General features: G+C 52.1%; 16 protein-coding genes across 16 annotated transcripts; 8 read left to right on the top strand and 8 right to left on the bottom strand.

Annotated features, from left to right (window-relative positions):
* Positions 1-36: 36 nt before the first annotated feature.
* On the bottom strand, positions 37-713 carry SNOG_04436 (hypothetical protein; the record flags this gene model as incomplete). The annotated part of the gene is made up of 3 exons (XM_001794803.1): positions 37-84; positions 181-526; positions 580-713. 3 exons carry the CDS (start codon positions 711-713, stop codon positions 37-39), a joined length of 528 nt encoding a protein of 175 aa, XP_001794855.1.
* A 269-nt stretch (positions 714-982) lies between these two features.
* SNOG_04435 (hypothetical protein) lies at positions 983-1,658 on the top strand (the record flags this gene model as incomplete). Its single annotated transcript, XM_001794802.1, has 2 exons — positions 983-1,044; positions 1,103-1,658. 2 exons carry the CDS (start codon positions 983-985, stop codon positions 1,656-1,658), a joined length of 618 nt encoding a protein of 205 aa, XP_001794854.1.
* Positions 1,659-2,069: 411 nt separating this feature from the next.
* SNOG_04434 (hypothetical protein) lies at positions 2,070-2,726 on the top strand (the record flags this gene model as incomplete). Its single annotated transcript, XM_001794801.1, has 2 exons — positions 2,070-2,131; positions 2,186-2,726. 2 exons carry the CDS (start codon positions 2,070-2,072, stop codon positions 2,724-2,726), a joined length of 603 nt encoding a protein of 200 aa, XP_001794853.1.
* A 438-nt stretch (positions 2,727-3,164) lies between these two features.
* Positions 3,165-3,766, top strand: SNOG_04433 (hypothetical protein; the record flags this gene model as incomplete). The annotated part of the gene is made up of 2 exons (XM_001794800.1): positions 3,165-3,217; positions 3,277-3,766. The coding sequence occupies 2 exons, from the start codon at positions 3,165-3,167 to the stop codon at positions 3,764-3,766; spliced, it is 543 nt and encodes a 180-aa protein (XP_001794852.1).
* Positions 3,767-4,762: 996 nt separating this feature from the next.
* Positions 4,763-7,137, bottom strand: SNOG_04432 (hypothetical protein; the record flags this gene model as incomplete). Its single annotated transcript, XM_001794799.1, has 2 exons — positions 4,763-6,646; positions 6,919-7,137. The coding sequence occupies 2 exons, from the start codon at positions 7,135-7,137 to the stop codon at positions 4,763-4,765; spliced, it is 2,103 nt and encodes a 700-aa protein (XP_001794851.1).
* A 789-nt stretch (positions 7,138-7,926) lies between these two features.
* On the bottom strand, positions 7,927-8,973 carry SNOG_04431 (hypothetical protein; the record flags this gene model as incomplete). The annotated part of the gene is made up of 5 exons (XM_001794798.1): positions 7,927-8,368; positions 8,422-8,561; positions 8,664-8,770; positions 8,803-8,905; positions 8,954-8,973. The coding sequence occupies 5 exons, from the start codon at positions 8,971-8,973 to the stop codon at positions 8,196-8,198; spliced, it is 543 nt and encodes a 180-aa protein (XP_001794850.1). The 3' UTR covers positions 7,927-8,195.
* Positions 8,974-9,389: 416 nt separating this feature from the next.
* SNOG_04430 (hypothetical protein) lies at positions 9,390-9,752 on the bottom strand (the record flags this gene model as incomplete). Its single annotated transcript, XM_001794797.1, has 2 exons — positions 9,390-9,432; positions 9,520-9,752. 2 exons carry the CDS (start codon positions 9,750-9,752, stop codon positions 9,390-9,392), a joined length of 276 nt encoding a protein of 91 aa, XP_001794849.1.
* Positions 9,753-11,096: 1,344 nt separating this feature from the next.
* Positions 11,097-13,157, top strand: SNOG_04429 (hypothetical protein; the record flags this gene model as incomplete). The annotated part of the gene is made up of 3 exons (XM_001794796.1): positions 11,097-11,603; positions 11,659-11,728; positions 11,770-13,157. 3 exons carry the CDS (start codon positions 11,097-11,099, stop codon positions 13,155-13,157), a joined length of 1,965 nt encoding a protein of 654 aa, XP_001794848.1.
* Positions 13,158-13,329: 172 nt separating this feature from the next.
* SNOG_04428 (hypothetical protein) lies at positions 13,330-14,698 on the top strand (the record flags this gene model as incomplete). The annotated part of the gene is made up of 3 exons (XM_001794795.1): positions 13,330-13,743; positions 13,816-13,935; positions 13,993-14,698. 3 exons carry the CDS (start codon positions 13,330-13,332, stop codon positions 14,560-14,562), a joined length of 1,104 nt encoding a protein of 367 aa, XP_001794847.1. The 3' UTR covers positions 14,563-14,698.
* Positions 14,699-14,779: 81 nt separating this feature from the next.
* Positions 14,780-15,200, bottom strand: SNOG_04427 (hypothetical protein; the record flags this gene model as incomplete). The annotated part of the gene is made up of 2 exons (XM_001794794.1): positions 14,780-14,895; positions 15,020-15,200. The coding sequence occupies 2 exons, from the start codon at positions 15,198-15,200 to the stop codon at positions 14,780-14,782; spliced, it is 297 nt and encodes a 98-aa protein (XP_001794846.1).
* Positions 15,201-15,476: 276 nt separating this feature from the next.
* SNOG_04426 (hypothetical protein) lies at positions 15,477-16,871 on the top strand (the record flags this gene model as incomplete). The annotated part of the gene is made up of 2 exons (XM_001794793.1): positions 15,477-15,794; positions 15,894-16,871. The coding sequence occupies 2 exons, from the start codon at positions 15,477-15,479 to the stop codon at positions 16,869-16,871; spliced, it is 1,296 nt and encodes a 431-aa protein (XP_001794845.1).
* A 319-nt stretch (positions 16,872-17,190) lies between these two features.
* Positions 17,191-17,655, bottom strand: SNOG_04425 (hypothetical protein; the record flags this gene model as incomplete). The annotated part of the gene is made up of 3 exons (XM_001794792.1): positions 17,191-17,319; positions 17,405-17,450; positions 17,579-17,655. 3 exons carry the CDS (start codon positions 17,653-17,655, stop codon positions 17,191-17,193), a joined length of 252 nt encoding a protein of 83 aa, XP_001794844.1.
* Positions 17,656-19,828: 2,173 nt separating this feature from the next.
* On the bottom strand, positions 19,829-21,542 carry SNOG_04424 (hypothetical protein; the record flags this gene model as incomplete). Its single annotated transcript, XM_001794791.1, has 5 exons — positions 19,829-19,876; positions 20,042-20,910; positions 20,958-21,145; positions 21,202-21,251; positions 21,429-21,542. The coding sequence occupies 5 exons, from the start codon at positions 21,540-21,542 to the stop codon at positions 19,829-19,831; spliced, it is 1,269 nt and encodes a 422-aa protein (XP_001794843.1).
* A 619-nt stretch (positions 21,543-22,161) lies between these two features.
* Positions 22,162-22,533, top strand: SNOG_04423 (hypothetical protein). Its single transcript, XM_001794790.1, has 3 exons — positions 22,162-22,310; positions 22,362-22,409; positions 22,460-22,533. Exons 1-3 carry the CDS (start codon positions 22,218-22,220, stop codon positions 22,496-22,498), a joined length of 180 nt encoding a protein of 59 aa, XP_001794842.1. The 5' UTR covers positions 22,162-22,217; the 3' UTR covers positions 22,499-22,533.
* Positions 22,534-22,844: 311 nt separating this feature from the next.
* On the top strand, positions 22,845-23,561 carry SNOG_20043 (hypothetical protein; the record flags this gene model as incomplete). The annotated part of the gene is made up of 1 exon (XM_001794789.1): positions 22,845-23,561. The coding sequence occupies one exon, from the start codon at positions 22,845-22,847 to the stop codon at positions 23,559-23,561; it is 717 nt and encodes a 238-aa protein (XP_001794841.1).
* A 490-nt stretch (positions 23,562-24,051) lies between these two features.
* Positions 24,052-24,600, bottom strand: SNOG_04422 (hypothetical protein; the record flags this gene model as incomplete). Its single annotated transcript, XM_001794788.1, has 1 exon — positions 24,052-24,600. The coding sequence occupies one exon, from the start codon at positions 24,598-24,600 to the stop codon at positions 24,052-24,054; it is 549 nt and encodes a 182-aa protein (XP_001794840.1).
* Positions 24,601-24,915: the final 315 nt, after the last annotated feature.

Genomic DNA, 24,915 nt, shown 5'->3' with positions numbered 1-24,915 from the left:
AGGTGCTGCAACAGCCGGCGCTAAGCTATTCATCCCTCACACCCCTTCCTCCATCTCAATCACAAACCCCCCCTTCTCAATCCACTGCCTAAGCCTCATCATCTTCACCCCCACACTCCTCGTCATCCTCCTCGGCACCCCCTTAACCACCACCCTCCTCACCCCCGTCAAATCTCTTACCTTACACCTCGTCTGCAGCAAAACCGCCGCGTGCTCCCAACCCACCTCAAAAGCCCGGATCGCACGTCTCTGCGATGGCGCCAACAGCTTGACAACATGCAAATCCCGGTGCAGGTGACACATGTGGTGCACCATATTTGCGATCGGCAGTAATTTCACCACATGATAGCGCATCGCGGTTTCGGCGAAGATCTGGTGGCAGGTGCGCGAGAGGGAGAGGCGTTCCCAGGCGAGGTCCGTGGTGTGGAGGGCGGGATTGTGTGTTTCCATGGCGAGCTCGTAGATGCGGTTGCGGAGTTCGGGGGGGAGGCGCAGGAGGCGGGATGATTGCTGGTTGCGCCGGGCACTTGTGTGGGCAGTTAGATTGGGAGAAGTGAGGGCGGATGAAGGGTTGGGTACATGGCTAGACTCTGCGTGTTGGGTGTCAGAGCCGGTGGGCCTTTTGCAACGCGAGAAGCGATGAGATGGGATTTTGTCAATAGATACTTGTTCATGGCTCGCTCGCGTCCTTTGCTCGACGGAGCCCCGGCCATGGTTGGAGTGCTTTCTGGTGGTATGAAAGAAACTCTACTTTCATGAGGATTTGAGAAAGCTTGTTCTTTGGGTCGTTTCGAATTCACTTTAGCAAGTGATGTTTCGTCTTCAGCCTGCACTGGGGCGTTTGTAGCTCCTCTCACTCATGCTGCCTTCACCTTGAGTTGTTAGCTCCTTGGCTAAGAGTTCAATAACACTGGATAGTTTCCCAGCTCTTGGTCTTCCTCCGCACCTTTCCAGAAATCATAGGTATATCGTCTACTCCATCATGGCCAAGACGTTCGCCCGAGAGCCGCCCGACCTCATTCCCGGCCCCACTTCCATGCCCATGTAAGTAGCGATTTGCTATTTGCGCTCTATCGCGACTGGAGCTGACCGCAAAAATCAGCGTTCTCAGAAACCAGACCGCCTCACCTCTGCTCCGACTCTCCGGCGAGCTCCGCAATCACATCTTCGAGCTAGCCCTCGACCTGGGAAGTGGCCACATCCTTCATGACGACCACAACGACTGGAACCGTGAGGACTTCACCAATACCTGTCACCAAATCTACTCTGAAACAGCCCGCACCTACTACAAGCAAAAGCTCCAGCCGCTTTCCGAGAACGGTGTATCGTTTGGTCGTTCTGTGAAAGTCAGGGCTACAGTCGCTATCCTCACGCCATCACAAAGAAGCTGCATCGATAAGGCATTCTTCATTGCGACCCAAGTCAGTCAGCTTGTAAAGGTTTCCAAATATCTGGTATTCGATTTGCCAAATTTGAGAAAGATCACTGTCAGGGACGACATCGAGGACCCTCAAGACAATCAGAAACGTCTCTGGGCACAACTTAACTTACAAAAATGGGGTTGGTATCGAGGGTACGTATTACACGTGTACGAGAACGCAGATTGGGCATGCCTTTTGGAGAGTGTCCCAGACACCTGCATTGTGGGGTGGCGTTAATTTGACGGGAAGACGGATCCCTACCTTTGGTCGAACTACAAATTAAACCGGCAAAACGGCATATGGCATAGGATGGAGTCCCAATTTTCAGCATCTAGCATTTCTTTCGAGGGCACCAAACCATGTCCGAAAATCATTTCCCGTTGAAGGGGTACCGAGAGAGATGAACAGTTCTATACATGATTTACATCGAGTCTAGCTCCATCGACTATGTATGAACCAAGTGGTCCACACCCTTATTTTTCGAAGTCATGTGTCATTTTCAATCGCAATGCTTTCACTCTAGGCGCCACTTGGTCCGTGATGGACTATTAATTATATTATCTATATTATTAATGAGTCGTCCTGGGTGGTCCACTGCAAGCATTCTCCTCTCAACTAACGATCACTCAACAAAACGCATCCATCATCATGGAGGCCCTCAACTCGAAAAGTCCGGTAAAACTCACTGTAAACGTCGAGTCCCTGTCAATGTAGGTCATTCCACAGTACTTTGAACCCTTCATCATAACTAAGTTCTACTATAGCGTCCAATCGAATCAAACAAACTTTCCACTCTTCCGCCTACCAGCCGAACTCCGCAATCTGATCTACACCTTCACTCTCGATCTCGACATAGGAGTCCACCACAATGCCAGCTACAAAGAACGGGATCCACTCGATTTCGCCCGCACAAGCCATCAGATCTACGTGGAGACTGCTCAGACCTACTTCGATACCAAGATCCTACCATTCCTCCGCCATGACAGCATAACCCTTCCGGACGACGACATCGAGACAATGAATGGCATACTTGCAAAGCTTACACCTCTTCAAAAGACCATGACCACCCATGTTCATTTCGGTTCGTGCGATCTATTCAATGATCTCAGCAACATTGAGCTTGTCTGCCCATTGCTAGAACTACCAAATCTGAGAGAGATTACATATTGCAAACCCAAAATCAAGTGGAACGCGTTATACCACATCAATACTGCGTTTCATCGGCGGTGGAGGCACTGGATGCGTAATGAAGGTCTGCGTATGGATATTTGCGAGCTGGAGCGACCGTCGCTGGAATTGGTGTGAGATGGGAAGGCTGGTAAGGAGTGGTTCAGAATGATCACGCACTTGGTTTATGAGAGTATCAAGGGCCTTAGGTTATTCGTATCTGCGTTTCGATAATAACTGCGTAGTTGTTGAAGCAAAACTAGCTCTTGCTTCATGAGATAATTGATCTACACCGCGACAGTGGGGTAATGACGTTTGAATCAGTAAAGAGACTTGGGTAGTCAAATGTAGCTCCAGCTTAACTTCAATGGACTCAAAAGACCGACAATGTATAAAGTAAGAGATTTTTTTCTCATTCGAAAATGATCAAGAGATTGTGCGGTTGTTGCGCATCACGTCATCTTCACCTTCTCTCACCTTCGGCGCTGAGCGCACGAGCGCTAAACAAACACCTTCTCGCCTCAAGACCACCGAGTCTCTTGAACACAACCCAACTGCTAAGCAAATTCTGACACCATGGTATTCCGAGGCCCTCCTACACTCACGCCCAATGCTGAGTGTCTTGCCATGTACGTAGCTCTTGCAAAGATGAGCGCTTCACCTTGCGCAACACTGACGAATTTGACAGCATGCAGGCAAACCAGCAAAACTCGCCGCTCCTTCGCCTCCCAGCAGAGCTCCGTCAAATGGTATACAACTACGCCCTTGACACCAACTCCGCCGCTTCTCCGGGCACCCTCTGTCGCGCATCGCGGCAGTTATTTGCAGAGACATCTGAAGACTATTTCAAGCAAAATTTCATCGTCCAATACCTGCAAACGCATCATTACGAGGACCTTGAGGAGCTGGAGCGTCACATCAAACATCTCGGTCCTGATCAGCGCGGGGGTTTCCGCGAGCTCATACTGAACAACAAAGTCCTTTTGCAGCTACGGCAATTAAAGGAAGACGAATGCCTGCTGTCGCATTTTCCCAATCTTCATTGCATCTCCTTGAGATCGCAAGTTGGCGTTGCGGAAGATATGCTTGACTATGCAAGACAATGGAGTGAATTTCTACGACCGAGACTTGGATCTTCTGTTTGCTACAGGCTTCAGTTTAAATGGAATCCCATCTAGCCCTGTCGGGGCTGTTCAAGGTTCAATATTAGGGCGAGAGTGACACAACAAATCGAAAAGGATACGATATTCGCTACACATCTTCAGGTGCTGCGGGAATCTACTATATAGATATATCAGAATGATGATAACGACCTGCGCATGGATCAAGGCTCCTTCGAGCATGTGCTAATGCCAAATATTATGAAACATGGTCATGATACTCAACGATGAGAGTGAACAAACTGCGAGGAACGTCACGATTACTTCGATCACAAACTCTACCCTGGACTTTGTTTGGAAGTACGGGTTGACGACATAGCTTCCTTCGAGGACATCATCGCTGAGCGCGCCCCGTATCAGCAGTGCATCATTGTCAGACTTGAAGTCAGTTGTACGCTCTTGAAGGCTCGGAGGCGAAGGATGAAAGAGTGTTTCCTGGAACGGTTGGTGCCTTGCCTAGAAGAACTGGCGTTTCTGAACGGTGAAGTGTGTAAAGCCGCAGATTTGCGTCGTCTGCGTGACATGAGATTTTACATGGGGTTGAGCAATATCTGCTACTTGGGTCGGCCATGGTTCTCTAAGTACCTGTAGCTCGAGACCACGGAGCTGGGGCAACTATTGGATGTACACCCGAGCAAACAGGTCTTCCGCGAGAGCACGCTGCTCAGCGAGGAATATAAGCAGCTTATCGAAGACAGCATCGTGAGCGCTGTTGCATATCAAAGCGACCTTCACTTGTGCTTCCCATCGTCGCACAATATCCTCGTTCGCCACTGCCTCGAGTACCGCTCAGTATACGGTACCACACAAACATCTGGCGGACCGATCGATAGTGAAATCGTCTTTTCTTGTAGCTCGTTTGCAGCAATTTGGGCCGGATCCGCGTTCGGTTGGAAGAAAAGCATGATCTTGTGTACAGAACAGAATTGAGAAACCTTATCATACAAATATGTGCCCTAACCTCCCTCCTGCCATCCCCTATCATGACCCGTCCCAGCACAGTTACCACATCTGCTACCCCCTCAACCCCGCCCTCCTCACCATCTCCCTCCCCAACCCTCTCCCACCAATCAACCTCCCCACCCCAAACCACTCCTCTCTAACAACCTTACTCGCCACCTTCCACGCCGCATCCTGCAGCTCCATGCTCTCCTTATCCATATCCTGCCCGCTAACCGCCCTCTCAACCCTCATCCCCTCCAACCCTGGATCATAAAACGGACTCTTCGGATCCGTCGAATTCAAACTAAACGGACTGGTCGGCGGCACGCAAAGCGTATTAGCGGGCGGCAACACGCCCGTCTGGAAATACTCCTTGATATGCATGAGCATGCACAAATCGGGCTGAGCAACACTACAATGGCCCGCAGAGTCCGACACAAGGAGCCCCGAGTTCTCAAACAGCGCGTGCATGACGCGCCCGCTGCGCAGCGGCGTCACGGGGTCGGCGGTGTTGCTGAGGAAGAGGATCGGGTGGGATGTGTTGCCGCCAAAGGTGCCGGAGAATTTGTACGCCGCGTGGATTTTCCACGCGATGCAGCGGAGGCGCAGCATCGCCCAGATGTCGGCGGAGGTGGGGGCGAGGGTGACCATGTCTTGCCAGTAGGCTGTGAATGAGGCGATGTCGTCGTGGGTGACGTCAATGCCGTCCGAGCAGAGGACGGCGTAGGTCGGGACGGCGGAGGTGTAGTCGATAGCTGGGGTGGAGCCGTTCACGGGGCAGGAGTAGATGTGGCTGTAGCGGGTGCTTTCTTTGAGGTACTCGAGGATGTCGCCTTGACCGGCTTCGATGGCGGCAAGGACGGAGGCGACGAGTGGGAAGAGAGCTTGGGGTTGGTAGGCAGACTGGAAGAGGAGGCCTTTGATGTCGGAGTAGGTTAGGATTTCTGGGCCACTTGCGGAGTTGATAGCGAGAGGGCTGTGGTATAGTGATTTGACGATGCTATTGACGCGTTCTTTGACGTCGTCAAATGTGGAGTTGGATGTAGCCAGCGGGCATGATGCTGGGCCAGATTCTACACAGTATGAGTAGAACGAACTGACCGCCTTCTCGTTGTCGGTGAGAGATCCGTTTCCTAAACTGTGATTGTAATCATACGAGCTCACAACGCCGTCTAGAATGACGCGGCCGACGCGGTCAGGGAACATGGAAGCGAATGTAGAGCCCAGGAACGTGCCGTATGAGAAGCCCCAGTAGTTCAGCTCCGCAGATTCAGATTTGTACAGAGCAGGGTTAGGATCGTGATGGCATCGAGACTTGTCTTTCTTCAACTGGTCCAGCTTCTCAGCAACCCAGGAAGCATGTCTCTCGACGATCTCGAGCATATCACGTGCTACCAGAGCTGTCGACATGTACTGCTTGATGTCTGGGCCATCTTCAGCATCCACTGCCTGTTTGCAAGAAGCACCCCAAGCATGTGTCATGGACCACAGTCTGCCAAGTGCTGCATCGGAGCTCCCAAGTATACCTTCGGTGGTTTCTCGCAGTGTCCATGACCAGGAGGCGGCGGGATCGTCCATGCATACTGCTTGCGGCTCAGTCCAGCCAATTCCTCGTGGATCGAAACCCAGGATGTCGTAGTATCTCAATTCGCCCGGCTTGACGCTGGGGTCCTTGAGATTGGTGACCTTTACGTCTGCATCGACAATGCTTTGCAAGTTCTCTCCTACGAGAGTTGCAAACAGAGCTCCAGGACCGCCAGGACCGCCAGGATTGATCAGGATAGGTCCGGCATAACGCGGATCATCGACAGATACCTTTGCTGGGAGCTTAGTAATGGCAATGCTAACTCTCTCGTCTGGGTATGTGTCGCGGTAGTAATCAAGTGGTACGCCCAGCTTCGCACATTCGAAATCGTGGTAACATTTGTGGAACTTTAGGTTTTCCGATGCTTCGATCTATCGAGCGGTCAGTTGCATCAAAGGGGGGCCAAGGAAGAGAGTGTTCAGTAGGGAGTGCGTTCAGGGAGATGACAGGGAAGCATCTTTAAGCAAAGCCACGGACTTTAATGGATGTACAAGAAACCCAGGGAAAAGGACATGGGTTTCCGGTCAACGCCAACACCTCGACATTAATCCTCTAACCCAAAATCACGATACAGCTGCACAAGATGAGCTGCATCAGGGCATCCAAGTCCCGAGTTGGCTACGTGAGATAGAAAGAAGCCTACCTCAGACCACTCGAACGGCTTCTCACTAATCACCGGCCCCCTCCACGCCGGCGGAGTCCAATTCTTGACATCTGCAAACAACGCATCGAATCCGAAAATGGCCATGCACGTTGCGAACGTCAGGCCGAGCGCCCGAATGCGGACCCGACCTCCACCATTACCTGCAGGGCGACGCTGAGACGGCGCAATCAACGGCTCAGCTTCGTTCCAGCTCTTCATCGCGTCTTGATAACGAAGGGTTGTACTCCGGAGTAGAGAGGTGTAAGAAAGCGGGGTTGGAAAACACGACACGACAACGCGTCAATCCCACATCATCCTTCAGCCGGCACACGACTCGACTCGAAACCTGTTCGCGCCAAGCAGGCAGCAAGGCGCCGGAAACTGAGATGCAGATCGTTCTGGTTTTTTTCTAGACTGAGGTTTAGCTGCATGCGCCTGACTCTTGTGTGTAGGTTCCCGCATAGCGATCACTTGCATCGCAGCAGGCGGTTTCTTGCTGCGCAGCGCATCACAGCGGTTATGTAGGCTGGGTCACAATGCGTTGTCCCGTAAGCGTGCATCGAGGGAGTTGCGTCTTGCCTTCCCCGCCGCGCATCAATATTGCGAATTCGACGGTTGCTGCGAGTAATTAGTTTGGTGATGTGTCGTCTGGGGCAATGGTTGCTTGGTTTTTGTAGGGGCCGGGGTCTGATTCAAGTGTACGATGAAATGCGGAGAGCTTCACGGAACTTTTTGCCGAAGTCAGGGTCTGAGAAAAACTGGCAGGTCGTGGCTTGACTGCGACAACCAAGATCTCGAGACTAGCTACCGCAGAGCCTCCATTGCTCCTCATGTCATTTGTGGGGCTGTCTCATTATCAACGGCTCCGTCGCCTCTTCGGTAACACAGCTGCCGAATTTGGCAAGCGACAGAACTCTCGTGTATCGTCAGGGATAGTCATGCTGGTGCAGAGCGACGTCATGTTCACTCGAGGCTTGTCACGACAACAGAACGAAGAGCACGGCTGGTCAATGAAACAAATCTTTTTTGACGCATACTAAGTGTACAGAGTAGCAGCACAGTGGGTATAACCATACTCGTCCGTACCAACCACTCCCACTCTGAGAGATTCCATGCAAGCTCGGGTGTCCATTGGGTTGCCAGCGCCCATTCGAACCTGTAACATTACGAAGTGTACCATGTATAACGGCCACTCACAACCCCAGAACTCCGTCCGCCATATGCCGCCGTGCCGAGAGATCGATCATAAGCTGCGAGCAAGAGGCCAGTAGCAACATCTAGTATTGCTGGCCGCCACCCTGCTGCTCCTGGCCACCATAGCCTCCCTGGCCACCACCACCCTGGTAACCGCCACGAGGAGGGTAGCCGCCCTGGCCGCCCTGAGGAGGTCCCCAAGATGCGCCACCCTGTCCGCCGCCGTAGCCTTCACGTCCGCCACCGCCGCCATATCCTAGAAAAAAGAGTCAGCGAGGGCTTCGAGAAAGCTTAGAGTTCAACACGTACCTCCCTGGCCACCACCGTAGCCACCGCCACCTCCACGGCCATATCCGCCTCCTCCGCTGTAGCCTCCTCCGCGACCACCACCGCCGCCACCGCTAGCGCGGTCAGAGGCCTTGTCGACACGGATCCTACGTCCATCGAACCTGGGTAAATTAGCACCATTGAACGGATTGGGTACCCATGCCGTGACAGCGTAGCGCAGTTCGCGTTGACGCTATGCATGGTGGGGAGGGGGGGGGACGTACTCCTCGTTGTTAAGAGCGTTCATGGCGGCATCAGCGTCGGCATCGTTGGCGAAGCGCACAAAGCCGAAGCCCCTGCTGCGACCGGTATCGCGGTCTTTCACGACGACCTGCGCGGGTGTCAGCGATTGATTCCTAGTACAGTGACGGGCGCCACGAGTGTGTCACTGACGGCTTCCTCGACTTGACCGAACTCCTCGAACTTCTGGCGGAGTGTGCCATCGTCCGTGTGCCAGGCAAGGCCACTGGTTGACATTAGCGGTAGACGACAATGTTGGGAGGCGGATACTTACCCAATGAAGAGCTTGGACATGATGGTAACTGATTCGAACACTGAACGGTCTCAATACAAGCACTCGGAGCTCAGAACAAAGCGCGCAATACAAAGAGCCTCAAAGCAAGGCAGCGACAGGAAACAGAAGAGACTTAAGGAAACGCGGGAGGCAGAGGCGCGCGAGGAATCCTTCGCGGCGCCTCGTGCAAGTAACAGGTAGCAACATGCGGAACGAACATTTGATCTTGAGCGCACCAGGCTGTGTAGGTGTAGATGGCGCAGGCGATTCCTCTTGGGTAGTAGAGGAGTGAGTAAGTCGGTAGCAAGGAATTCGTGTTGTGAGAGCACGAGTTGTAGGGAGGATAGCGAGGTGTTCAAATCACGGTTGGTGGGGCAGGCACGACGCTTGAAGTAGGTAAAGTTGACTTGACCCCTCCAAGAGATACAAAAGAGCGCTAGCTGAGTTTGCGCAAACGCGAGAAGATGGGCAGCAGGCAGCTGGAATTTATCAGAAAGCAGGGAAGAAACGTGGCCTGGTAAAGGCAGTAAGCCCGGTCTAGGTGTCCAACCAGGCTGTCTACGTACGGTTCGAGCATCTCCCTGCGCCTGGGCAGCACTACAGCAGAGGGGCACTCTCCCGGAAGGCCTGTCTGGATGCGGCGCCTGATGATGGCACAATGAGTATGCTGCTCGCCCGCCTGTACTGGCACACTGCGGGCATTAGTCTGTCCCGTGTCTGTTTCCTCATGCTGGGTATATGCAGGCTCCGCTAGGCCGCCTCTAAACGGGCCCAATGGTAAGGGAGACGTCTGAGCCATCGTCTCGGCCACGCAAAAAGCGACATGTCGAATTTTGTGATAGGTGGTCCGCCACGGCCACTCCATCACGGTGCCGGCATATGCGCGCACGCACCCATTATTACTGGGCCAATTGATACACGGAGCGACAATGAAAATCCTGCAGACGGCGAGTGGCGTGCTTGGAGGGGCAGCGAGCGTCGGACATCGAAAGGCACGGCCAGCAGATGAGGTGCCCACGACGCGCTCGCATTGGTCGGACAGAGAGTGGTTCAGCGAAGCTTATCAAGGGACACCGTCGAACAGGTGTGGGGAACTTGGGATGGGCGCTCGACCGGGGGCTGGCAGGAATACGCTATGGCCCGTGCGAACTGCGGGCTTGTCGCCGTCTCACGTCGCCCGAGACTACCTGCCCGGCTACAACTAGGCGAGGAAACGTTCTTCTAGTCAGTGTCGTTGCACGGAGTATTACTTAGTGAGTAGACGACGAGGTTGCATCCATGTCTGGACAGCCGCGATGCCACGGTGGAAATGGAATGCAATCGATGCTCTTGAGGCAGCCATGAATCGACGCTGATCCGCGGACCGTCGCTGTGTCACAGATCCCGACTCGTTCAATGTGGCACAGATCTTTGTGAGCAGTGATTGTAACAAAACTGTGCGCACCTTGATACTGCACCGCAGCGAAATTGGGAATTGCCTGGTGGTCTTCCAATGCCCAGCGGTGAAGCTCATGTGACGAGCACTGTTTCCGCCCCCTCAGCTCAATATCTCGTTCCCTCATGTGCAACATGATGTGACAGAGAAGATCAACTCTGTCGTGCCGTCGAGGATACCCGTTCCGCCAATCAGAGAGCGTCACCTCAAGCCTCATGACATATCCATGTAGCAAAGTCACCGCTTTTCCGATTCGCACTGGCATAGCTTCGACGCCATCTTTCTGCAATACAGCATCAGAACACGACTGTATCTCGGGTTGGCAGTGTGCGTCGTGTGCGTCATGCGGTCATCGTGCTTTCCTCATCGCGAGGGAAGGCACAGGTCGGAACCCAATCGTGGCTTCCTGTCTCGATGAACCCAGGCATCCGCCCCACCACATTGACGCAAGAGAATGAACCAAGGCCCTGTACACTTGCTGCACTTCATCTGGTTCCCCACGTTACACGGCGATAATCCCCAGCAGGTTGCTGGCCACCCTCGCCGTTCAGCGCGACCGATACCATGTTGTACGACGACAAATACCTCTGAAGCATTCCACACCGTCAGGCCGGCATTTCAATTCATACCCGGCACGGCTCGGCTCGCTCGATTGCCGGTCGCCTGCTGTTCCGGTGTCATACAGTACTGCGCTGACCTGAGGTCATCATGGATATTGAGAGATGGCTGAACGAGACTGCAGAGGCAGGAATCCCTCCGAAGCAAGGTCAAGCTTCAGACTCCGCCTTCTTCCAACCTACAGAGATACCTCGGGCTGTGTTCAAGGACAAACATGCACGGAAGCGAGCCAGATCCGACAGCTCGCTGCTCGCCCCTCAAACCTACTTGCCGAGAGTGTCACCAGTGAAGACAAAGCCCACGCCTGAAAAGCAAGTGGATACGAGTGCTCACAGCGACGCATCGCGCCCTAGCCGAAGCGATTCTACCGGCAGCGAATCATCGAGCCATCGGTATGCACGACGACCTCGCCGTAAGACGCGCCCAGAGCTTTACGAGCCGAAACGAAACAAGGAGCGGGGCAAACATGTGCACCAGAGTCGAAAGGACGAATCAAAGAATCCGAGGCGCAAGTCAAAACGCAAGAAGGGCGACAAATCGGACAGTGGCGTAGCTCAAAATTTCCACGCCAAGAACGTTTCCAGGGATCGGTTGACTGTAAGAGTTGCCGAACACGCAGTGATATGTGACGTTGCTGATGATTGGGCGGTAGCTGAAGCCGAAGGACCACCTAGGCATCTTCAACAAGGGCAAGACCTCGACGGCTGTTCGAGGTCGTGGATGTAAGCCTCTCCCTGTAGTGGCACCTGTTGTCAGTGTACAGCTGACACGACTTCAGTGCCCGATCTTGTCTTCTCCGAGATGAAGTTCTTGCAGAAAGAAAAGGACCAACCAGAGTCAACTCCCGAGCAAGGTACTTCAAAGAAGAAACGCAAAAAGGATCACGTGCAAACGAAAGAGGGAGAGATATCTGCCTTCTTCACCTCGGTACAACCTGCTCTGGCGGAGAAAGACAACAATGTGCCAACAAAGCAGGCTCGGGCGGTGGAGGACTTGATTACGGCGATCCGACATCACGAGCCGGAGCAGTCGTCAAAGTCTAGCGGCGTCGTACCAACAATTGAAATTCCTGGCAAGGGATCCTACCTGGGATTTGGAAGCAGGGGACCTCGACACGAAAGTACAAGCTATGTGTCGTGGCCAGAATCTGTCCGATCACCGGACCTGACCCCCAGACGTCCGAAGCATCCGCCTGTCGAAAACCACGACCCCCACCAGGTCTCAAATCATCGCCAATTAGGCATCAACTTAAGTGGCAGGGGAGACTGCAGGCTCAAGGTTCCTGTGCCGCCTATACCGCGCAAGCAAAGGAGCAATGAAAGCACTGAGCGCTTCCAGATGTCTTCCGTGGCTCTTTCTCAGAACAGGATGTCAAGATCTCACTCATACCCCCAGCACACTTCATCGCCACGCAAGTTAGATCTTGTGGACCGCGCCGCAAAGTTCCAGTCCACTGAGTCTGTCGGCTCTCCGTCATCGATGCCACCGTTCGTGTCGAAGCCCGCCAGAGTCGATGTTGAATACCGTGAATCTGGCGTCAGTGCAAAGTCTGCAACGCGTCAAAAAGCCACCCATTCGGCTACCCACAACACTGTGGTGAACTCGCACCGACCTGAAGGGCACATGGACGACGTGCGCGAAACTTCTTCGGACCTCGGGAGAGCCATACAACACTGCAACAGAACGTACAGTGCACAACGATGCGCCACAGAGCCACACAGAAGCCACCGTGAAGTAGATGCACCTTACATCAGTAACAAAGTGACTAGAGTCGCGCCAGTGGCTATGGCCAAGACACACAGACGACCTACTGTTCGGTTTCAAGAGATAGAGGCACCTGCGCCCAGGGCTCCGAACTTTTCAGGCCGCAGTATTTACCAACAGCAAGCGGAGCGAATGCATTTCCCGGGAGCGATCGTTGAGGAAGAATTTTCCGACTTTAATTCGCCCGAGGAGGAGCTGATGCATTCTCAAGCCAACGCGCCAGATTGGTATGATGAGGTCGAGGGACCACCGTCGTATGGAAGGGATTATGAGGCGACAGATCCTGGATTAGGGGCTCTGGGTACGATGGTTGGCAGTGTGCAGCGCATATCGACAGATAACACTGTAGTTGCTCCAGGATTCTGGCGTCCCAATAGATTGTACTGAAGTGAGAGTGGTGATCCACGTCAGGCATTGTTGATTTCGTGGTCTGTGCGCAGAAATCTTGAGCTTCGAGAAAGCGACCTCCGCAACTGGTGTCCTCACATCCTCGGTTTGGGGCTATTGCTACGGGATAGCCGGTTGCACCTCTAGCCGGTATTGGGCAGATAACATCTGCATGTTCTTCATTCGATCTTCATTGCGGCTCGTCCCAGCCAGGCGCCTTGTTCCCCAATTGCAGTCTTCCTTTCCTATTCCGACGTCTGCCCTATGCAGACAGTCGGTGGTGACGTTGGTCACAGTGGCGCCTTCCGGAAAAACCCCGCGTTCCAGCCCCACCAGCAGAATCAAACAAATACAGGAGCAGCTCTCCGCAACCTCGACACCCCCAGCATCCGCTAAACCATTGTCCAAAATGACCTACACCACCCGCAGAATCGGCGCGGCCAACACGCTCGAGCACCGTATCTTCATTGAGAAGGACGGACAGCTCGTCTCGCCATGGCACGACATTCCTCTCTATGCCAACGAGCAGCAGACCGTCCTCAACATGATTGTTGAGGTGCCCCGCTGGACCAATGCCAAGATGGAGGTGTGTCTCCCCCAATTGCCTGTCCAATGACCGCCCCCGCGAAATGGTAGCTTTACTGACGCTCCTCGACAGATCTCCAAGGAGGAGACGCTCAACCCCATCAAGCAGGACATCAAGAAGGGCAAGCTCCGTTACGTGAGGAACTGCTTCCCCCACAAGGGCTACCTCTGGAACTACGGTGCCTTCCCTCAGGTGCGATGACGCGAGCCCGATGTCGGTCAATAGGACGAATACTAACACAAGTTGTAGACGTGGGAGGATCCCAATGTCACCCACCAGGAGACCAAGGCCAAGGGCGACAACGACCCGCTCGACGTCTGCGAGATCGGCGAGCTTGTCAACAAGCCCGGAGAGGTCATCCAGGTCAAGGTGCTCGGTGTCATGGCCTTGCTCGACGAGGGTGAGACCGACTGGAAGATCATGGTTATCAACGTGAACGACCCGCTGGCCCCCAAGCTGAATGACGTCGAGGACGTTGAGCGCCACCTGCCCGGCCTCCTCCGCGCCACCAACGAGTGGTTCCGCATCTACAAGATCCCCGATGGCAAGCCCGAGAACCAGTTTGCCTTCTCCGGCGAGTGCAAGAACAAGAAGTACGCCATGGACATTGTCCGCGAGTGTGCCGAGGCCTGGGAGAAGCTTGCCACTGGCAAGACCCCCAAGGAGGACCTCAGCCTTGTCAACACCACCGTGTCCCACTCTCCCGAGCGCACCGACCCCAGCTCGCTCAACATTCCCCAGGGCGAGAACAAGGCACCCGGCCCCATCGACCCCAGCATCGACAAGTGGTTCTACATCTCTGGTGCACCTTCCTCCTAGTTGGAGTGAGCGTGTGATCCGGACTGGCCACTGTGCTAGAAGGCAGCTGGATTGGACATGCCATGCTACATTGCATATGACTGAATGGTATACATAGACTCATCAAAAAGCATAGCCTGATCCTGAGCACGACCAATTGCCCAATGCAAACCGTGACTCCACATAATGCTTCCCATGATGTTTGTACATTGCCCACTTGTGGGATTCGTTGCTTCATTTAATTGCCATTGAGCTCCTCCTTTCGCGCCAATTGTCGTGAATGTCGATCAACCTCCTCCATGACATCTGTTATCCGCATCTTGTCTAGGTCCATATCCATTTCTTTGCCGTCCTCTGCGTTCATTTATTAGCCTGCAATCCAGAACCACACTACTGAGAACTTGGCTCTCCGGTTTCGAAGATCTAGCTGAAGAATCGTCCATCTTCTCTGACGAGTGCATTGTGGGGTTTGACGTACTGAACTTTACAGCCAGCCTCGCAGGCTCCTTGCTGGTCCGCGGCAGCATCTTGGACTCGATCTTCATGCCATCCGAGCGCGCATTCGGTGGTATAAGCGACAGGAATAGTCGAGCAGGCTTCGAGCGCAGGGAGAATGGGTTGAAGGTTACGCGAACGTCGGTGAGGAATCGGGTGATCATGTTGGCTATGGGCGGACGATTGGTGGATTGTCGATATGTCGCTGACGAGAGTCAGTAAGAGGTTCGAAAGCAGTAGTGCATAGACTTACATAGGTACAAAGCGACAAGCTGACGTCGTCGTCGCAATTGGTCGCCGTACCAGTGGTTCGCGATACTTCGTACTTTCTGGGGGCCCGTGCTCCGGCGATCTGTAGCGCAGCCGTAGAGGGAATAGCCCCACTGGAGCACCTATGTCATCGCATTCGACCACCTTTCCGAAATCTGTACAGAATAGACATGCCGCCTGTTCCTGCCACCACGCAGACACTCATAACCCGTCTGACTGCTCTCTCCGAATCTAACAAGAGTCTTGGACAACTCATACAACGACTTGCGAAACTCGACTTCCAGCCTGGATCCCAACCACTGGGCGCGGAAGAGGGGGACGTTCGACTGGAACTAAGTGCTGAGATACATGAGAGTTTGAAGGGGATAGAGGAGGATCTTGAAATTGTGAGACAGGAAGTTGAAGACGTTGTTGGCGGCGCGAACAGCTCGATACGGAGGAGAGACAGCAAGAACGAGAGCGAGCGGAGCAGACTTGCTGTGCTCCTTGCGAGATTGACAGAGGATTTGAAGTCGTAAGCATATCCTGGATTGGCTACTCTCCATACGATTTACTAATCTCTCCAACCTCACAGATCACGGGCGCAGTTCCGCAAAGCCCAACTCACTGCCAAACACAACGCCGACCGCGCGAAGCTGAAAGAACGCGAGCTGCTCTTCTCGAACCTCCAATCCGGCACATCAACACCCTCCTCCACATACCGTCAAAGAAAGCAGGCCCAAGGTCTCTCAGAAGGCGAAGTAGTCGCCCAGGCCTCGTCAGACGTCACTTCTGCGCTGCGACGGACGCACCAGTTGATGCAAGGCGAGCTGTCACGCTCTAGATTCGCACAAGAGACACTCGAACAGTCCACAGCCGCGCTCGCAGACCTTGGAGAGAAGTACTCGGACCTCAACACGCTACTCGCAAACAGCAAGAACCTGCTCTCAACTTTACTGAAGAGCACAAAGAGCGACACGTGGTACCTCGAGACCACCTTCTATATCCTCATCACAACCGTGGTCTGGCTCATATTCCGACGTTGGCTTTACGGACCACTCACCTGGTTCCTCATTTGGCCGCTTAAACTCGTCTTCCGCATCGTCTTCGGTGTTTTCGGTCTCGCATCCGCCTCTTCGGCAGCCACAACCAGCGTCGCAACCTCCTCACAGGCCTCTACAAGCCTCATCGTCAAGCCCAGCGCAACAGGCGGCCCTCCGCGGCACAAGAACCAACCACAGCACTACGTGCGCGTCGGCGGTGGAGGACGCGGATACATGCACGGCGGCGACCCCAGTCCACCAGGCTCACACTCACAGCAAATCGGCAAAATGGCGGAGCAGAAAAAACAGCAGCAAGAGGAGGTGCCGGATCACCCGCAATTCAGAGAGCAGAGGCAGGAAGAGGAAGAGGGTCCGGTTAGGAGGGGTGATGGCACGATTCTGAAGGAGAGCGACAAGCCACGGAATCCGAAGAAGAAGATGTGGGAGGAGGATAAGGAGAGGGAGAAATTTGAGGCGGCGCAGGCGCAGGAGCAACAGGCGGTGGGAGGGGAAAGTGGGGAGAGGAAGAAGGATGAGTTGTAGATAAGAGGGTGATATCCTATGAACAAACATATTCCTACATTGCGTATGTCTTTTGACCTCTTTCCATGTCACAAGACCATCTCATTTTTACATGCCTTGCGCGCGTATAAATCGCGTCACAGTGCCACGCTCTCCATTCTTTCTAACATCACGTTGCTCTCTTTCTCTTTCCAAAAAAAAGGTTTACCAAGGCAACGTCGATGGCTGTAGAGTCGAAAGAAGTTCCCAGCAGTGAACATATGTTTGTTATCCTCTTCTTCCCAGAATCAACCACGCACAGTATGATGGTCGTGTGAGAGAGGCGTCCCAGAACGTAAAATTAAAGAGTTGCGGAGGATTCATTCGTTGTTGGTTGGTCATATGTGCATTGCTCCAGGCTCGGAGGGTCAGCGCAGATGGTCAGGTTGTTTTGAATATTCGCGCCCATGTGCCAGAAAGGACCAAGAATCTAAAATCCTTTGCATTGGATTTTCCTCAATCTTTCGCTATACATCATCCACCGATGAACAGCTGACCGCTTCGCGCTCTCTTACCATGATCACGGTGTCCGAACCTGCCACCACGCCACCCCATTGGGACCTGGTTATTACAAGTGCCCCTTCAATCTGTGTGTCAGCCATTGTACCTTTACCCTTACAATGCGTTCTTGTCGATAAAAAACATACGCCATGACCAACAGGGAGCTTGGCAGCACGTCGTGGACGTACCAGTGCATCCCGCCCTCGATGCACCAACCCAAAGCCATCGGAGATTTATTCTCTCGTCGTTCCAATTTCAGTGTCATCGTTGGAATCTCTTCTTCAACAGGGCTGTTGGTCTAGTTGTTTGCTGCGTGCGCGTGTTGTGTGTTTCGGTTGGTGTTGGAAAAGTCGAAAGGCTTTGGATCCCCGCCCGCATTTTACACGGTTTGGGTTTCGGAACCCGGTCTGCTTTGAAGTATATGACCCGAGATGGAAGTCGCTTGGGTTTGGAAACTCGGGTGGCTTAAGACCGCCCGGAAATAAGGCTGAGCGGTTAAACCCGGGTGGTATATCCGAACTCGGATGGCTCTGAAGGATATCCATCCGATGTTGAATTCGTGTAGCGTTAGAAACTCGGGCGGTATATTAAGGTTCCCAGAGCACGACCTTATAAAATTGTCGTAACGCTATTTCAATCGCAGACTGCTTTCATAGCGCGAGCGGCATTGACGACTGGCTCGGAGTTTTGACAACGTCCATGACGCAGCTGTGAGACGGCAGGGGAATGCGAGTGGCCTGAAATACCACACGACTCTGAAATGCGACACGCTTTCCAAAAGTCGGTAGACATTCTAAACCCGGACAGCATCAACATTTACTCTCTTCTGAAGATCGAGGCGCATCTCAAAGTCGTTGGGTATTCCAAACCCACCCGCATGTTGTGCGTAAGCTTGAAGAGCACCGATTTCCCATGCACTCCAATCCGGGTGCTTCGTGTACATTTGAAGGTTACGCCGTATTATGCCACCCGCTTCTCAGACTCGAGTAGTATTTCTGAACCTGTCTGCCTTTAGTGTTGGCCGTCACCCACTCTGCTAGACCGACTTTCCAAACTCGAGTTGTATTTCAATTCCACAAACCGCTCATCAAAGTCGAGCAGTGTTTGTAAACCTGCGCGCCTTTGTCCTCGGGTAGCATTCTAATCCCACTCGCCTTCTATACGAAGGAGCTCGTATTTTCTGAGTTGCAGCCACCACCAAGACCCAGTGCGCGCACAGCAACAATGCAACAACCTTTAAGGTAATTATTCTTAAAATTTATGATGGTATTCTTTATACTATCCCTTAAGACTACTCCTCATCGCAGGATTTATTACCTTATCGTCGTGGAGTAGTGGAGTGTGGAGGTTAGGCTTGTTTTTCGGGGGTAGCTTAAACTCGGATAGCATTTCAAACTCGGGCAGCATTTGTAAACCTGCCCGCCTTTATCCTCGGGTAGCATTTCAACCCTACCCGCCTTCTATAGCTTAAACTCGGGTAGCATTTCAAACTCGGACAGCATTTGTAAACCTGCCCGCCTTTGTCCTCGGACAGCATTTAAAATCGACCTGCCGTCTTTACCCTCACTTCCTAAGTTCGGACAGCAATTCTGAACACGTCCGCTTTGTCCTAGCCGCCAACAGCAACTTTTCAAACTCACTGCTTACCTGCCTCTCCGTCGACCCTTCCCGGCATACTTTCGTGTAGCATTCTTAATTCACTTGCTTCACAGCTTATGTAGCGTCGTAATCCAAACAGTATTTGCTACTCATAAAGAAATCAGAAAATCGCCGTTGCATGCCAAACATGCGCAGAGGCAGTTGTGCTCAAAGGTAGAGTTGCGTTGAAAGTAAAGAAGTATGAGAGAGGCAGGTAGGTACTGATTTTATAGCCGAGTGGCGGCGTGTTTCGACTAACAATGGCAAGGCAGCCGCTGGCTCATGTGCTAGTGCAAGAGGAAAGTGAAAGATAAGGCGGCCATCTAGCTACCTATCTAGGCAGTGAAACTACGAAAATAGATAAGACTGTGTACCTTCAATGCCTTATCAACATATTAGTATGTGTCTTTTAGCTTTTGAATTCATTTAGGCTTCTATTGAACATACCAATTAGCGTCTGGCAGCACTTCGAAATGCGACATAGCGCGCACGAAACGTTGCAACAGTCACTAAGATCAGATTTCCGTGCATGTGTTTTCTCGTATATTGACTTGTTTTTTTCCTCTGAGCTCTTGCTGGTGTTGCTTTTGCTGTAACCTCTCTTGCAAATTCGTTCCTCCTCATCTTGTACAAGAGATTTTATATTTCTACGGACGAACTGCTCGGTTGTTACATCTGCACACCTAAAGTAAGAAATAGTAATTGTTCAGTGTTTGTACTGAGTCGCACGCTTATTGATGTACAAAGCTACGCGCGGCTTGTTCTTTTCCTCCAGAAAGACTTCTTTGTGCTGTCCTCATTCAACCGATGATCTGACCACCAAATCCAGACGGACCATACCAATAGAACTATGACAGTGAGTGGTATAGCCAACGCTAGATATATCCGAAAGTAATGGAAATTGACAACGTTGTTCTGGGTCTCTGGATGCCAATTGAACATCGGCAGAGCGAGGACAGTCTGGCTGGCGGTTACTGTCTGATTATCGCATGAAGAGCAGAATGTGCACTTACTGCAGAGTAGGTTGCAGGCAAGAAAACCATGGTAAGTAGCGATATTGCTTTAACAGCTGAGCTGTCGCGTTTTGTCTGTTTCGCGATGAGTATCGAGGTTTTGGCCAAGTTCTGTGTCTGGTTGGCAATCTTCAAAGACTGCTGAGCTATCTGCTTAGACTCATCAGTGACGTTCCTAGATTGTTCCGCTATATTCTTCGATTGCATCGCTATCTTCTGGTTTGTTTTATTATCTCTCTGTGCGATGAGATTCCAGAAAGCAGACATCACTAGTGAGGCTTCGTTGATCGTTAAACGGTTTCTTTCGATGTAGATGTCAAGTCGTCCAAGAATATGAACCAATTGGCCAGTTATTTGCTTGCCGCTCGACTTGAGATGCGTACTGTGAGGTGCGGGCCGTTGCGTTTTGGTTATTGATTTGACGGCTTGACCGACTTTGACCACTTCAGCACGGAACTGTAGCATTGCTTGCCCGAGAGTTCCAGTGTCTTGGAAGTGCCGTAAAACTTCACGAGTCGCATCGTCATAATCTGTAGGTCTTGTTCTGGCCGTCCGCCGCACGGCGATGACCTCAGGTCCATCTTGACGGTCCAACTGCGCTCGATATATGTCTAGTTGAACTTTTCCGTAAGCTGTGCGATGCAAATCTTTGAAGCGTTTCAATTGAAGTCCAGCAAACATCGTAAGTAGGAGGAGTGGGTTGCTAACCGAGCGAGTAGAGTACGTTATGAAGTTGACTATCGAATTGAGATCCTTGTCGTTGCATCCTAAGATTAAAGCATAGGTTATTCCGGCCTTGAGGTTCCAGGAAGTCGCAATGGCAAGACCTTCGTTCCCATGGATGTCAAAAACCATGCGCATTACTGATCCTGCTCCAGATGTTAGGGCAGAAAAATAGCCAACAGCGCTACAATACCATTCCATCCAGCATTATTCTCCTCTCTGTTCTCCAATATTCCACTGAACATAGCCTCGCCTTTGTAGATGGCCCGCAGTATTGTTTTCGGAAAACGAAATCCTTCCATGATCAACTCAAATGTTGGTCGCAAGAATGGGATCGTGAACAAGCCTGTAGATGGATCGTCGTTGGCTCTTGCGCCTACGCTGTTCGTAGGTCAGTCCGCATCTAAAAATATATATTTTGCTTGTTGTGGACTCACATTATGCGAAGCCTTGAATCGAAAATATCGCTGGCTGCCTTATGAGGGTCCTAGATCTAGGGTTAATAAGTTCGCCTCTGAAAACAATCACTTGGGATTCCCGACTGTCGAAATCCAATCCTCTAGGTCTGTGGGATGTTTGAACTCGGTGCACTTTATCAGTGGGGTTTCGGCATTATTCTGTCGGAAATCAGCAAAAGCCAAATTATCTAATGAAGCCTTCACACCTTATAGACATTGACGTCAAATACGGTACATGTCGTTTGAGAGGAGGAAAAATTTGCAGATAGTATGGATAAATCTTTAGTGTATTGGTCTCGGTTCCTCTGCTCAATGTCCATATTTTGCTATACACTACACACCTAGGTAGACTAGGTATGGTAGGCTTCACATTTCGTGGGCAAAGAAGCAGACGAGTGCTTGGGAATTGGGTAAGATAAACCCCGCAGCTGCGCAGCTTGTACAGCCTATCGACGTTGCAGTCACGCATGTAAGAAAGCCTGGTTACAGATCTACGGTTACTGTCACCTAGGCTGAGCAAAACTCGCTTGACCGGTTACCTGAGTTTTTGCTTCTTGCAGCATATCGGACACCGTACATTATTCTCACCACACCAGAGATTGAGACGGCATACCGACTGAAGCTACCTGTCTTCCAGGACGAGGATAGATATCATAAACTATGTGCGCTCTATTGCTGATGTCCTGGGGTCACATTCTCGTAAGCTAAAGATAGCAAGCGTGGTGAAACAGACCGGATAAATAGACTGCGGATACGCGAGAGCGCCGCAGATGACGATATCTGTGTACAAGAGAATGGTAAGCCTGTCCCCATTTGTATTTTGGCCTAGCCTGTTCTGACCATCAATCTCAGTCAGGCGGCCATGCATGTGCCCAACAACATGATTTTTACCCCGCACCATTTCTGACCATCTTCAAGAACACAAAAAGCATCTAGCGTGACGACTCACTGAGCCCAGACTGTAACTCTTGGAAACCGGGGATCTCTTCCAAAACATGCCCGAGCAAGCGATATCTTCGGGCTACATCAGCAAGAAGGCCCTCGTAGAGCTTCTCAGAGAGCTCTTTGGGACTGACTGGGGCGCCACAGTAAGAGCCTTTGCCACATCTGCGGTACGACTGTTGACAACCATACTGCAGCTCTCTAGGGATACATGGATACTGGACGTTCCCAGAAAACTCACTGAGGTAGGTGTGATCCATCCATAACATAAAGTTAGGTGCCTAAAACAGTCAAGCAAGAGATTAGCCGCCTCAAATATAAATATGACGGTTGAGGAGAGCTGTAGGGTGACAAATATGATGAAAACAACGATAGAACACCTAGATGACAGGGTGAAGCATGTTCATATATGTGACGAAGACGCTCCACTGACGGAGTACTATACTGTGAAGCACCTTGGCGATAAATCAATCCTAGGCGGCAGTCTGTCATGTAAATACATTCGACAGTTCTGTCTTGCGCGACCAAAGACTGCTACAGTGGTGGCAGTGAAGAGATATGCTGCGCCAGTACTGTACGATTTCTTACACGAGCGTCAAGCATTCTGCTACCTCAACGAATTACACAACAAACACATCAACAAGCTTCTTGCTACGTACACACACGGCAAAGAGCACTTCATGGTCTTTCAGATCGCAGAGACCGACCTCGACGGACTATGGCTGCGAACCGACTCATGCCAAGAGCTCAAAGCCGATATCCGTTGGTTCCTACGTGAGACGAAAGGTCTTGCCAGCGCCCTGTCCGACATGCATGACTTGATAATATCTAAGTCGGCTCACCCCATAACGGGATTCCTCCACGGCGACATCAAGCCCTCGAACATCCTAGTCACGCAAGACAAGACGCTGGTATGGAACGACTTCGAGCTCAGTGCTTGGAGTGGCGGATCCCCACCCAGAATAACGACTCGCACATATTCGGCACCAGAAACACAGCTCTGGGAAGAAGTGACTCAAGCTAGCGATATATGGTCTTTTGGATGCGTCATACTGGAATTTGTGCTGTGGCTCCTACGTGGCTCTGAAGGCTTGGAGAAGTTTGCGCAGGAGAGGATCATGGCCACGCCGGGGTCGACATTGCCTTTCAAGGATGATCAGTTCTTTATGCAGGACTATTCAGAGAGCGAGGTTACAAGTGCAAAAGTACGAGCAACTGTGAAAGACTACGCACATTCTCTACGAAGCGACAAGAGATGTTGCCAAGTCCTTAAGGACACATTGAATCTCGTCATGCAGTACATGCTCGTAGTGCAGCAGGAAGATCGGAAATCAGCAGGTCAGATAGCGGAAGCGTTTGAAGCGTTCGTTGCCAAGCAAGAGAAAACACTTCATTAGGAAATAGACATGGCTTTAGCCAACGACTTTCCACTATTCTCGCTGTCAACCTCGCCTACCAGCTTGGAAAATATGATGCGCTCACGCTCCTCACGAGCAAAATTGGAAATGGCTCCGACAAATCGCTTTCTCTCATCCCCACTATCAACCTCGGTAGGCATCTTCAACCTTCCTTGGCCAACACTCCCTCCACCCCTTGATGTACTCCTGCCGTATACATCTCCCCCAATATACTCTCTACCAGTTCCATACACACCCCTACTCTCCCCCCCGTCACCTCAGAACATCCACCCAACACTACCCTCCCACCACTTCCCCCCATTCTCCTCCACCTTCTCACCCACCATCTCCACCCGCACCCCCAACCCCTCAACCCACCCCTCCAAATCCTCTTTAACGCCCCGTACCTCCTCCTCCCCCCTGCCCTCGCAATCCACCACAATCGCCTTCAACTCCTTTAGCAGCGCAAACACGTTGACACACGTCTTACTCACGTGCTCGGGGTGATAGCACTCCCCACAGCGCGCACTCCGCCGTCGCCCACCGGGATCTTAAGCGTTTGAATCGCGCGGCGCTGCGTGGGCGTGAGGTGCGGCAGGATGAGGCGCAGGTCGAAGAGCGTGCTGCAGTGGTATGTGGAGCCTGGGGGTAGGGTGTGGGAAGGCGATATGGCGTAGACTTGCGGTGTGGTGGGGAGGATATTCGGGGTGGTTGGTATCGGGATGTTTTTTGGGGGGAGGTGTCGGAATTCGATGATGGAGGATGGAGGGAAGGCGGGGAGGGCGAGGATGGCGGTGGAGAAGGGGGTGTTGGCGGCAGGGACGAAGACGATGGATGGTGCGGGTGTGAGGAGGGGGGTTGGGTCTGGGGGTGGGTCTTCGCCTGCTTTGGTTTTGAAGGCTTGGTGGAAGATGGGTGCTTCCCAGGGTTGTTTGAGCTTGAATTGAGGTTTCATGGCGGGCGCTTGTTGCTCGTTGGAGTTGTCTTGCGGATGGTTTGTGGTGGAGACTTGGTCTGACGACGTTGTTGGTTGGGCCATGTTGTTTGTGTCGAGAGTCGTGGAAGGGTGTTGAGTGGGTTAAGGAACGCGATAAGGAGGTGTCATATAGTGAGGGAAGTGATGGTGAGCGCCAGGAGAGGTGATTGTTCCTAACAATGTCAAACACACAAGCTCCTTCACCTGGAAGACTAGAGATAGAGACTCACTAGGCAAACAGCATTGTGAATATGCGGCGTCTAGATGCTATTTGCCTAGCGAGTCTCTATTGTGAGTGTTGGATCAACCAACGGCAATACGGAGGACGGGAGCTGAGAACAAGACGGGTCATTCGAAAGAACGATGATAGTGCGAATA

This window comes from Parastagonospora nodorum (assembly GCF_000146915.1).
Source record: "Parastagonospora nodorum SN15 chromosome Unknown scaffold_6, whole genome shotgun sequence".
NCBI classification, from domain to species: Eukaryota; Fungi; Ascomycota; class Dothideomycetes; order Pleosporales; family Phaeosphaeriaceae; genus Parastagonospora; species Parastagonospora nodorum.
Note: the sequence above shows the minus strand (reverse complement) of the source record. Positions and strands in the feature narration are given on the sequence as shown.

Excerpts from the sequence above, each read along its gene's own strand:
- SNOG_04423 (XM_001794790.1), top strand. The coding sequence starts at position 22,218 with ATGCCCGAGCAAGCGATATCTTCGGGCTACATCAGCAAGAAGGCCCTC. Across the intron at positions 22,311-22,361 it reads GGACTGACTGGGGCGCCACA|CTCTCTAGGGATACATGGAT; the intron begins GTAAGAGCCTTT and ends ACCATACTGCAG. Across the intron at positions 22,410-22,459 it reads TTCCCAGAAAACTCACTGAG|CAAGAGATTAGCCGCCTCAA; the intron begins GTAGGTGTGATC and ends AAAACAGTCAAG.